General features: G+C 37.7%; 1 protein-coding gene across 1 annotated transcript; it reads left to right on the top strand.

The window, feature by feature from the left end:
* Positions 1-9,895: 9,895 nt before the first annotated feature.
* On the top strand, positions 9,896-10,825 carry LOC104980742 (olfactory receptor 8B3-like). Its single transcript, XM_010829517.1, has one exon. It carries the CDS (start codon positions 9,896-9,898, stop codon positions 10,823-10,825), a length of 930 nt encoding a protein of 309 aa, XP_010827819.1.
* Positions 10,826-13,636: the final 2,811 nt, after the last annotated feature.

Raw genomic sequence — 13,636 nt, 5'->3', positions numbered from 1 at the left:
TATCCATTCATCTGCTGATGGGCATCTAGGTTGCTTCCATGTCCTGGCTATTATAAACAGTGCTGCGATGAACATTGGGGTACACGTGTCTCTTTCCCTTCTGGCCAATACAGTATACTAACGCATATATATGGAATTTAGAAAGATGGTAACAATAACCCTGTACGAGACAGCAAAAGAGACACTGATGTATAGATCAGTCTTATGGACTCTGTGGGAGAGGGAGAGGGTGGGGAGATTTTGGAGAATGGCATTGAAACATGTATAATATCATGTAAGAAACGAGTTACCAGTCCAGGTTCAATGCACGATACTGGATGCTTGGGGCTGGTGCGCTGGGACGACCCAGAGGGAGGGTATGGGGAGGGAGGAGGGTGGAGGGTTCAGGATGGGGAACACAGGTATACCTGTGGCGGATTCATTTCGATATTTGGCAAAACTTATACAATATTGTAAAGTTTAAAAATAAAATAAAATTTAAAAAAAGATATGATAATAATAGAAAAAAAAAAAGTAAGAAGCATATACAGAGATAAGAAGATCTCCATATATGTACCTGGAATGATACAGACTCAAAAAGACCAGAGAAGAATTTAATGTTTTTACCTAAACCTGATCCTCTGCACAGAGATGGCCTATAACAATCTAAACTGCAAAAATGAGAAGGGAGTTCTAGATGGCAGGTTGGTAGAATGCTAAGCTCACCCATCCTCGGGAACACATCACATTACCACTATATATAGAGAAACTTTTGCTGAAATCCATGTGGGCAAGAGCAGAACAGCTGTTCTACAACCAAGGTTGTGAAGAATAATCCATATGAGTCTGCCAGGAAGGGGAGACAAGCGATATGGTTGGGACCTTTACTTCTCACCTGAGATAGAGAAGAAGAAGGGGATATCACAGGCTGGGGAATCCTCCTGCAGGAGCAAGGATTTGGGGCCAGATTTTAGGCACACCAGCCCTGGGGTTTAACAACAGGAAATAAGCCCCCTTTCTGGCTTGAAAACCAGTGGAGATTTACCTGAATGCTGCAAGTAACTGAGACCAGACCTGCTCACTCCCAATCACAGCAGGGAGGCAGCAGATTGAAAACTGCCTGGGATTCCATCCAGCTGGCAAGGGCCACCCCAGCATCCCCTCTACCCAGTTCTAACTGAGCTCCTGCCCCAACCTCTGATGCTCCTGTGGGTGCCTCCTGCTAAAGGGGAGGATGGATTCCATTGCTAACAAAAGTGTGTACACTTGGAGGGATGAGAGGTGACTTGGACCCTGAACCTGCAACTGAGCCATTGTCAACTCATTTGTCTCTGCAGTCACTCCATGAGGAGTGAAGTTGGGTCCAGGGAAGAGAACACTATCACCAGAGTGCACATCCTTGTCAATTTTGGGAGGGGCAGGGTCAGCTCTGTGCTGTGGCATCAACCCCTCACCACTACCCAGCCACTAATTGAGGTGAGGTTGTTGATGTTTAGTTGTTAAGTTATGTCTGACTCTTTTGTGACCCCATGGACTACAGCCCACAAGGCTCCTCTGTTCATGGGATTTCCCAGGCAAGAGTACTGGAGCGGGTTGCCATTTCCAGCTTTAGAGGACCTTCCTGACCCAGCAGTCAAAGCTGGGTCTCCTGCCCCTGGTAGATTTTTTTTTTTTTACCACTGAGCCACCAAGGAAGCCTTTAGCACATTACAGAAAAAGCAAAACCAGCTGAGAAGTGCAACCCCAAGCTCTGATACCTTGATCATGGCCTAGAATAATTCAGAAATTGCCATCACATACAGGAGAAATCCACTTTCTCAAGGGTCTTATTCCAGCTCCTCAGGACACACGCCTACCCCTGATAAGGTGGTGAAAGCCACTGAGAACAGGGAAGCCCTTGCTCACACCTGGCTCTGGCTCTGGTCCCACGAACTCCAGCCCTATATCCCACCAATGCAGTGGCTGCAATCACACCCCAGGTGAAGACACGGTCCATGCGACTTCATAGGGACACTGCCGTACAAGAAACCACTTTCAAGACTGGAATATGTAATTGCTTTACCTAATGTAAGAGAGACAGAAAAAGTTAAGAAAAATCAGAAGTTATAAGAATTTGTTTCAGACTAAAGAATGAGAACAAGTAAAATCCTGATTAAAACCCTAATGAAAAGTAGATAACTAATTTACCTGATAAAGAATTCAAAGCAATAGTAGTAAGAATGCTAATGAAACCAGGGGAAATAATAGATGAACAGCATGAGTATTTTAACAAGGAACTGGGAAAAAACTGTTATAGCTCAAGTATACAATAACTGTAGTGAAAAATACACTAGCAGGAATTAGCAGCATTTTAGTGATAAAGAAGAATGCTTAAGTGATATAGATGACAGAATAATGGAAATCACGCAATAAGAATAGCAAAAAAGAACAACAAATTTAAAAAATATGAGTAGTTTAATGGACCTCTGTGAAAACATCAAGCTTATTAACATTCATGTTCTAGTGGAAGCAGCAGGAAAAGAGAGAAAATGCAAAAGATATATTTAATGAAATTTTGGTTAAACACTTGAAGGAAACAGCTATCCAGGTTTGGGAATTACGGAGAGTCTCAAACAAGATAAACCCAAAGTGAAATGCACTATGGCATATCATAATTAAAATGGCAAAAGTTAAAGATCAAAATAGAATTTTAAAGTCAGCAATAGGAAAACAAAGAATCTCATTTGAGGTAACCCACATAAATCTATTATAAGTTGATTTTTCTGAAGGGCTTCTGCAGGGCAGAAGGGAGTAGCACAATATTTAAAGTGCTGAAGGGAAAAACAAAAACAAAAAACAAACCAAAAAACCCTGCAGCCTAGGATACTCTTCCAAGCCAAGAATATCATTCAGAATTGAAGTAAAAAAAGAGCATCTCCAACAGCAAACACTAAAAGGGTTCACCAATACTAAGCCAACTACAGAAGAAATGTTAAAAAGTCTTCATTATTGAAAAAGACTACAAGAATAATAAGAAACTAGAGGAAGGGAAAATTCTATTGGTAAAGGCAAGTATATAGTAAATGGTGTGGATCAACCACTTTAAGCTAATATAGTGGTTAAAAATGAAAATTGTAAAGTCATGCCAAGATATGGAAGAAACCTAAATGTCCATGAAGGACCAAATCGATAAAGATGTGGTAAATACACACAATAGAATACTGCTCAGCTGTTAAAAAGAATGAAGTTTTGCCAGTAGCAAAAAATGAATGGACTTGGAGGATATAATACTAAATGAAATAAGTCACTGAGAAACACAGACACTATATAATATCATATATTTGAATCTAAAAAAACCCCAACAAACTAGTAAATATAAAAATGAATCAGACTCACAGATATAGCAAACAAACTAATGGTTATCAATGAGGAATTAGAAGAGGGAGGGGCAAGAAAAGGGTAGGGGACTAAGATATAGTTCAGTTCAGTCACTCAGTCATGTCTGACTCTTTGCGACCCCATGAAATGCAGCACGCCAGGCCTCTCTGTCCATCACCAACTCCCGGAGTTTACCCAAACTCATGTCCATTGATCCGTGATGCCATCCAGCCATCTCATCCTCTGTCGTCCCCTTCTTCTCCTGCCCTCAATCCCTCCCAGCATCAGGGTCTTTTCCAATGAGTCAACTCTTTGCATGAGGTGGCCAAAGTATTGGAGTTTCAGCTTCAGCATCAGTCCTTCGGATGAACATCCAGGACTGATCTCCTTTAGGATGGACTGGTTGGATCTCCTTGCAGTCCAAGGGACTCTCAAGAGTCTTCTCCAACACCACAGTTCAAAGCATCAATTCTTCGGTGCTCAGCTTTCTTCACAGTCCAACTCTCACATCCATACATGACCACTGGAAGAACCATAGCCTTGACTCTACGGACCTTTGTTGGCAAAGTAATGTCTCTGCTTTTGAATATGCTATCTAGGTTGGTCATAACTTTCCTGCCAAGGAGCAAGCATTTTTTAATTTCATGTCTGCAATCAACATCTGCAGTGATTTTGGAGCCCAGAAAAATAAAGTCTCACACTGTTTCCACTGTTTCCCTATCTATTTGCCATGAAGTGATGGGACCAGATGCCAGGATCTTTGTTTTCTGAATGTTAAGCTTTAAGACAACTTTTCCACTCTCCTCTTTCACTTTCATCAAGAGGCTTTTGAGTTCCTCTTCACTTTCTGCCATAAGGGGGGTTTCATCTGCATATCTGAGGTGATTGATATTTTCCCCAAAATCTTGATTCCAGCTTGTGCCTATTCCAGCCCAGCATTTCTCATGATGTACTCTGCATATAAGTTAAATAAGCAGGGTGACAATATACAGCCTTGACATACTCCTTTTCCTATTTGGAACCAGTCTGTTGTTCCATGTCCAGTTCTAACTGTTGCTTCCTGACCTGCATACAGATTTCTCAAGAGGCAGATCAGGTGGTCTGGTAGTCTCATCTCTTTAAGAAGTTTCCACAGTCTATTGTGATCCACACACCCAAAGGCTTTGGCACAGTCAATAAAGCAGAAATAAGATGTTTTTCTGGAACTCTCTTGCTTTTTCAACGATCCAGCAGATGTTGGCAATTTGATCTCTGGTTCCTCTGCCTTTTCTAAAACCAGCTTGAACATCTGGAAGTTCACGGTTCACATATTGCTGAAGCCTGGCTTGGAGAATTTTGAGCATTACTTTACTAGTGTGTGAGATGAGTGCAATTGTGTGGTAGTTTGAGCATTCTTTGGCATTGCCTTTCTTTGGGACTGGAATGAAAACTGACCTTTCCCAGTCCTGTGGCCACTGCTGAGTTTTCCAAATTTGCTGGCATATTGAGTGCAGCACTTTCACAGCATCAACTCTTAGGATTTGAAATAGCTCAACTGGAATTCTATCATTTCCACTAGCTTTGTTCATAGTAATACTTTCTAAGGCCTACTTGACTTCACATTCCAGGATGTCTGGCTCTAGGTGAGTGATCACACCATCGTGATTATCTTGGTTGTGAAGATCATTTTTTACAGTTCTTCTGTGTATTCTTGCCACCTCTTCTTAATATCTTCTGCTTCTGTTAGGTCCATACCATTTCTGTCCTTTATTGAGCCCATCTTTGCATGAAATATTCCCTTGGTATCTCTAATTTTCCTGAAGAGATCTCTAGTCTTTCCCATTCTGTTGTTTTCCTCTATTTCTTTGCGTTGATCACTGAAGAAGCCTTTCTTATCTCTAAGAGATATAGCTACTATGTATAAATTAAATAAGCTATAAGAATATCCTGTATACACAGGGAGTATAACCAGTGTTGTATAATAAATATAAAAAAATATATAACCTTTAAAATTTGAATCACTCTGTGGTACACCTGAAACTTATATAATATTGTAGATAGATATCATCCTCCATAAAAAGGTGAAAATTATAAATTCAGTCATAACTACAACAAATGGGATAGACATGAAAATGTAAAATACAACATCTAAATCACAAAATGTAGGGGAAGCTAGTAAAAATGTAAATATACTAGAATTTGTTTGAACTTAAGTTACTAGAATTTAAAATGAGTGGCTATAGATATAGGTCGATGTATACGAAATTGGTGGTAATCATAATAAACCACCTTCAGTAGATATAAAAACTAGAGAGAAGGAAGCACAAACATAACACTACAGAAATCATCAAACTAAAATGGAAGAGACAAATAGAAAAAGAGCAGAGAAGACATTCAGAAACATCCAGAAAACAAATAACAAAAGATAATAAGTAGGTACATATTTGAGTGTCAATAGACTAAATGCTCCAATAGGAAAGCATAGTGTGGCTAAATGGATTAAAATAAAACAAAACAAAGATACAAAAAAAGAGCCTTCTTTGCCTACAAGAGATTCACTTCCGATCTAAAGAGACACCCAGACTAAAATGAGGGACAGTAAAAGATATTCAAGTCAAGTGGAAAAAAAAAGAAATAGGGGAATTCAATACCCATATCAAAGAAGTCATTACAACAAAGTCGATAGTAAAAGACAAGAAGGACATTAAAAGGATCAATGCAAGAAGAGAACATAATGTTCAGAAACGCATATGGACCTAATATGCTTATGTGCTAAGTTGCTTCAGTTGTGTCCGACTTTTTGTGACCTTATAGACTGTAGCCAGCCAGGCTCCTCTGTCTCTAGGATTCTCCAGGCAAGAATACTGGTGTGGGTAGCCATTCCCTTCTCCAGGGGACATTCTTGAAGCAGGGATTGAACCCAGGTCTCCTGCATTATAGGTAGATTCTTTACCTTCTGAGCCACCAGGGAAGCCCTTGGAAAAAGGTAAAGAGGTTCATCACAAAACTAAAAATAAAACTGCCTTATGATCTAACAATCAGTATATATCTGAAGAACATGAAACCAGTAATGTGAAAAAATACATGTGACCAGTGTTCACAACAGCATTATTTTCAATAGCAAAGATGTGAAAGCCACCTAAATGTGTATTAACAGATTAATTATATATATATATATGGATATATATACATACATCATAACTTTTTTTTCATACATCATAACTTTTAATGGCTCAATTATACATTTACATTTAATGTAAATTGCTCAATTATATATATATATATTATATTTGTCATGAAAAAGAATGAAATCTTGCCATTTGCAGTCATGTATCTGGTCCTGCTACTGCTACTGCTAAGTCACTTCAGTCGTGTCCGACTCTGTGCAATCCCATAGACGGCAGTCCACCAGGCTCCCCTGTCCCTGGGATTCTCCAGGCAAGAACACTGGAGTGGGTTGCCATTTCTTTCTCCAATGCATGAAAGTGAAAAGTGAAAGTGAAGTCGCTCAGTCGTGTCTGACTCTTAGCGACCCCATGGATTACAGCCTACCAGGCTCCTCCGTCCATGGGATTCTTCAGGCGAGAGTACTGGAGTGGGGTGCCATTGCCTTCTCCGTGTATCTGGTCCTAGAGAATAGTATATTCAGGGAACTAACACAAAGATCAGTATGGTATGTTATTAGCCATATGTGTAATATTAAAAAATACAAGAAAAAAAATGAATATAACAGAACAGAAGCATTCTCACAGATATAGAGACCAAACTGGTGTGTATCAATGAGGAGAGGGAAGGGGTAAATGAAAATATAGGAGGAGGGCATTAAGATATACAGACCTATATATAAAATATATAAAGAAGAAGGATACAATGAAGAATATAGCCAATATTTTTATATAGCTTTAAGTGAACTATAAGCTATAAAAATATTGAATCACTATGTTGTACACCTAAAATTGACATAGTATTTTAAATCAAATATACTTCAATAAAAAATCTTTCTTTGACTTCTGATAACTTAATTATAATGTCCCTTGTGGATTTCTTTGGGATCATCTTATTTGGAATATTTTTGTTTCTTGTTTCGAGATGTCCAGTTCCTTGCACAGATTTGGGAATTTTTTTCAGTTAGTTTTGCTTTGGGAAATCTTTTAGACTATTACTCACATTTTTCTCTTTTGGTGATCCCTGTAATGCCTGTGTGTCATGTAATATAATACATTCCATAAATCTTAGACTTTTGACATTATTTTTCATTGTTTTATCTATTCACTCCATTTACTGAATTGTTTCAATTGTCCTTTTCCCCAAATTCTATAATCCTTTGCTTTGTCTGTTTAGTCTGTGGTTTTGACCTTCTACTGAATTTTTCAGTTCAATTATCATGTTTTTGGCTTCATGACTTCTGTTTGGTACTCTTTGAAGAAAAAAGTCACACTTTGTTCATGTATTGTTTTATGACAGTTAAAGGAATTCTCTGTCACTTAAGTAATATATCTCCATTTCTTTCTTTCTTTTTTTTTTAGGTCCACTCTGTATGCTCATTTTCTTGGAATGTTTCTTTTTTTAATTGAACTTTTCTTTATTTTCCCTTGACTTTCTGCACTCATGTCTGCACACAGACAAAAATAGAAAACTATTTTAATCCTCATGAACTGGCCTTGTATTGGAGTTGACCGTATTAGTAAGCCTGGTTAGAAAAGGCAGACCTCTCAATCTTGTGATAGTACAATCCACTTTCCTAGTTTTTAGTAGCTCCCAGGAGTCAGGAGAATGTCAGGATCCCCTTAGACTCTTAACATGGGAGATTAAAGTCAATTCCTTTGGCAGCCCCTAGGTAAGTTGCGTTAATGGCTGCACAGTGCATCTTTTCCTTTATAAGGAGAAGCTGTAGGGAAAGTATTTTCTACTTCTAGCTGTGTTAAACCAAAGTGAGGTGGGTGGCTACAGAGAGTTTTAGCATAAACTGCTGTCTCTCTTCTCTCTCATCTCAGGCAGCTAGATTATGCCATATCCTGTGCCTGTCCTGCTTTATGGCACAGGCTACACAGAAGCCAGTCTTCTGGATGGCCCCTAGAAAAGTTGGAGTTTTGGATGTATTGTGCATCTCTTTCTCCTCCCAGGGAGAACCTGGGAAATGGCGATTTTGTCCCAGTCACGTGGTTTGGACCTCCATAGGTATATGGAAGACATATCTTGAATTTTCTTAACAGCTTCAATGTAACTAGTATCATGATTAAACTGTGTTCAGGATCCTTTTAACTAAGTTCTGGATTTCTTACAGAGAGAATCTGTACATAAATTGTTTTTAGTCACTGTGTTCATGCAGGGAAAGGGATTCTAGGGCTTGCTGCACTGCAGTCTTGTTGATGGGAAATTGTTAATTTTGCTGTTCCTTGGGTGATGCTCTATCCTGATAGTGAAGGATAAAATTGTGTAAAATATTGAAGCTATAAGGAACTAAAGACAGATTGTAAAGACAAACCCCTTAGTTCCCTATTACATGTAGAAACTGTTCCCTAGGGAAGAGACTGAACAAGCTGCTTCCATGTCTATAACTGAGTGCGCTGTATCATTACATGCACACTAAAATCCTCTGTGACTTAGTATGCACCAAAAATGATTTTAGAGTCCATTTATTGTTTTCTGCTGCTGGATAGGACAAAAATCATAATCAAAATTATGATCTATAATTCTGAAAGATTTCTAAGGTATATCAGAAATTGTTTACAGGTGACATTTTCTTAGAAAAAATAAAACCAAAGCCCGAGAACCTGAAATTGCCATTCCAGGACCATGGGGTAAAATCACTAAGAAGAAAGGCTGGGATATTCTGGCTTACAAGAGTGAGTTTCTGAATTACATTTACATTCATGTTTTCTTTGTCCAAGATGCAGACTGAGATATGACACGATTGAGACTCAGATATGACAGTTCATTTCCTATTTGTGCAGTCCTGAGATTCAACTGAATCTTGCAGCGAAAAGTGTTTGAAGGGAGAGCGGGGAATGTTCAGAAATATTAAAGGATACAGGTGATACAGTTTCTTAATATGTTCCCTCTGCATGGATAGAACACTCTTTCTTCTACTTTTATAGCTTTTACTCTGTGACATATGGAGTAACTTAACCTTTCCTAGACTTTGGTTGCTCTTATGTTTCTTTTTTTAATTAGAAGCAATATTCTTGGTTCCTACCCTGTAAATTCCTATCTGCGCTAGAGACAAAACCAGGCTTTGGAGGTTGCTGCCAAAAGAAGAGAAGTAAGAAGAGGGTCCAAGTGAATGAAATGATGGTGAGATGAGAGAATGAAAATTCTCTCCTGGTTCAAACTTCTTTTCCAATATCCTTTTGGGTAAAAGGCTAAATTTTGATGCTTTTTGCTACTTAGTTTATAAAGCATTTATAAAGGAAATTCTTGTCACTCATTTCCTTGGTAATGGAAAGTAAATTCTATGGGTTCAGTTTGGGCTACCCACAGTCATTCCTAGTACATATGTCACTTATGTGAGGAGATGTGAGAAATATTTTTTCCTCTGTGTAAGCCTTCTCCTTGTTTTCACAGATCCCCTTAGAGAAGAATGGCTCCAGGGAATGACTCTTTCATGACTCAGTTCATTTTAGCAGGATTAACAGACCAATCAGTTCTTCAACTCCCCCTGTTTTTCCTGTTTTTAGTAATGTATATGGTCACTGTGATGGGAAATTTGAGCTTGATCATCCTAATTGGGTCGAGTTCACACCTGCACACACCTATGTACTTTTTTCTCTTTAGTTTGTCCTTCATAGATCTCTGTTATTCTTCTGTTTTTACACCTAAAATGCTGATCAACATCACATCAGAGAAGAAGATTATCTCCTACATGGGGTGCATGACCCAGCTTTACTTTTTGTGTTTTTTTGGTATTTCTGAAAGTTATGTGCTGACAGCAATGGCCTATGACCGCTATGTGGCCATCTGTAACCCACTCTTGTATAACACTGCCATGTCCCCTAAAGTGTGTTCCAGCCTTATGCTTGGTTCCTACCTGATGGCATTTTTTGAGGCAACAACCCTCATTGGATGCATGCTGAGACTGACCTTCTGTGATGCAAACACCATCAACCATTATTTGTGTGACATCTACCCTCTCCTCCAGCTCTCCTGCACAAGTACCTACATCATTGAGCTGGAAGTTATCATTGTGTCAGGCATCAATATCACTGTGCCCAGTCTCACCATCTTTGTCTCTTATGGTCTCATCCTCTCCAACATCCTCCACATCAGCTCCACAGAGGGCAGGTCCAAAGCCTTCAGCACCTGCAGTTCCCACATCATTGCTGTTTCTCTGTTCTTTGGATCAAGTGCATTTGTGTATCTCAAACCATCTTCTGTGTCTGCGGATGATGGGAAAATATCCTCTGTCTTTTACACAAATGTGATTCCCATGATGAATCCCTTAATTTACAGCTTGAGGAACAAAGATGTTAAGCTTGCTTTGAGAAAAACCCTATGTGTGGCAGAATTTTGATCAGAGACATTATCTGTCTGTGCATATAGTTACAGGACAAGGAGATTCTGTGTGTTCAATTAAATATTTTTAGTCATGGCCTTATTTTTCTATTTTTTAAAATAACATGCCTAAGAAAATTTAAGCCTTCTCATAATGATGTATTTCCAATTTTTCTGTCTGGACTTCTTTTTTCCTTAAATGATTTGTGAAATATCTCCTCTGGTTTTCCTTTTAGCTAATAGTATTAAATTATAAATGTAACTGTTATTTTCTAGCTTCATTTCAAAGTTTTAATTTTTACTGAAGAAAAATGGTCTCCAAGTGATCAAATTTGAGATACCTTTGATATAATGAGACAGTAATGATGAAATCAGCTAGATTTCGCTAAAGTAGCATCATTTTATTGGAGTTGTGCATATCTTCCGCATGCTTTAGAAGCATGTATCAGATGCTTTTACTGTTTTTACTCCCATTTTTCTATTATCTGACTAGGAAGAGTATGTCACCTTTAAATGTCAGAGATTGAAGCCTTCATTAAGATATTGACTATAAATTTATTTTGCATCTCTAAATATTTTACATCAAGCTTCTTTGGGCAAGTGTTTTCTTTTTTTACTTTAATTCAATGAAACCAGCAAGTGACAGACCATATAAATATATTTATTTCATAGATGGTGAAATGAATGGTTAATGATTTAATGTCACAGCTTCATAAAGAAAAATCTAGACTAAACTGTTAGCCTTCTAATTTCAAGTCTGCTACTTTTGTAGTCTGCTTACATCCACTTCATTCTACTCTATTTCCTTCAGTATGATCATTAATGAGAAGACATTTTAAATTTGAAGCTTAACTTTTGTTCATTCCAGGGAAATACATGAATTTCTCTCATGCTGTTTCTTGCTTTTTTATTGTTGGTTTGTTTAGGCAAAGAGTTTCATGGGTTTATTTGGGTGGGTAAAGAAGGCCTTTTGGACTAGTGTATTGGTAAGATGATTGACTCAAATAGGGAGCTATTTTTTTTTTTTGCAAAATTAAGAAAATTGAATTTGAGATTTTTTAATTAAGAGAATATGACATGGGTGAGAAAAGAGTCCAGAATCATGTCATTATGACAGACCTCAAAAAGACACATGTTCAACAAATAAGAGGTCTTGTGTGGGAAGTATTCATGCGCATTAGGAGACAAATAATGTGAATCTGTGTGCTTTCTGTATAGGACTGTAAATGTATTTCACTGTCTATAGATATTTGATAAAGCTATGATGCACATGACTGTAAATTAATAGTGCTTTTGGAAACGAAGGTGAAAAAGCTGTGGTCACATTTGGAACCAGGAAAGAAGAAGGCAGCCAGTACAAGTAATAAAATTGTTAAGAGCATTTGAAACTCAGTTAGGAAATAGGAATTTAGAGAAGAAAAATGATGGATAAATAAAGTCCATATCTATGACTCCCCTCTCCTTCCTGGAAGGGCCTAGATATATTATGGAGCTCACAGGGTTTCTCTGGATAGGATGAAAGCTCAAGTTATTGGACTTTTTTGAAACAGTTAAATCAATAGAACTGGAGAGCCTGAGAACAACTAAATCATTCCTGTTTCTGTGGACTTCCAAATGCTACTTCCATATGCACTTTATGGTGCTAAGCCTCAGAGTCCTGCTGGTAGTATAATGATAACTTGAAAAAAACTGGTGAATACACTAAATTTTGGCACTGACTTTATTGCAAAGTGTGTTGGATTTTTTTTAAAGGAAAAATACTACCTTAAAACTCCTCAATATGATATGTGAAAATATAATGAAAATAATTTCCAAGATACTTTAACAATATTATTATATATCATTTTCCTAATCTCCACTCAATATTTGGGTGTTGTGAAATTTAGCATAGCTGATATGTTGAATTTTTTTTTAATTTTTAGTTGTTCAGCATGGCTAAATCCCTGTTTTATGGTTAAAATGACCACTCATCTCCCATCTCCTGACCTCTAATATCAACATGCTTCTTTTTCACTGAAAAGATCATATTTACTTAAAATAGTTGATCTTGGTTGGAGTTTCCTTTTGTTTTTTAATTTTCTGTTTCTAGCTTGTTTCCCCTATAATAACAAATGTGTTTCTAAGCAAGTTCATGTGTCGAGCCATTTGGAAATGTTTCATATCTCCATCCATTCACTCTGTTAGGTATTTTATAAATATTTGAGGTTTTCCAAAGGTACAACTTCCCTGGTGGCTCAGTATAAAGAAACCACCTGACAATGCAGGAGACTCGAGTTCAGTCCCTGGGTTGGGAACATACCCTGAAGGAAGAAATGGCAACCCACTCCAGTATTCTTGCCTGAAGAATGTCATGGACAGAGGAGCCTGGCAGGCTACAGTCTGTGTGGTTGCAAAACAGTTGGCACAACTTAGCAACTGAGCAACAACAAAAACAAACGGTGGGTTAGTGTGGTCACTAATGTTTAATTTCATGAGCCTAAAAATTCAGATAAAATGTGTTCATTTTCAGAGAAGATTAATTGTCTTCACAGTTAATTTTATTTTTTACTTATTTGAAAAAATTAATAAATATATTTAAAATACAGTTTGTAATAGTTAAGGTTGGCAATTTAAATTTAAGAGAGGCAAGTTTGCTGATAGCTTATTAATTTAAGCATTTTTTATTTAACAATAAGCCTGTCTATCATTTGGATTTCCTTCAAAAGGAGGGAAATCAAGTCAGAGTATTTTACATGTACAGCATAGTTTTTCTTAATCATTTTTGCTTTTGTGACACAGTATATGAATGACACTGACATCTTTTGAGGGAAAGAATTGAAAGGTTGCTGCC

Source organism: Bison bison, unplaced genomic scaffold, assembly GCF_000754665.1.
Source record: "Bison bison bison isolate TAMUID 2011002044 unplaced genomic scaffold, Bison_UMD1.0 scf7180017864506, whole genome shotgun sequence".
In the NCBI taxonomy this organism is placed as follows: domain Eukaryota; kingdom Metazoa; phylum Chordata; class Mammalia; order Artiodactyla; family Bovidae; genus Bison; species Bison bison.
The sequence above is the reverse complement of the archived record's forward strand: the minus strand, read 5'-3'. Positions and strand labels throughout refer to the sequence as shown.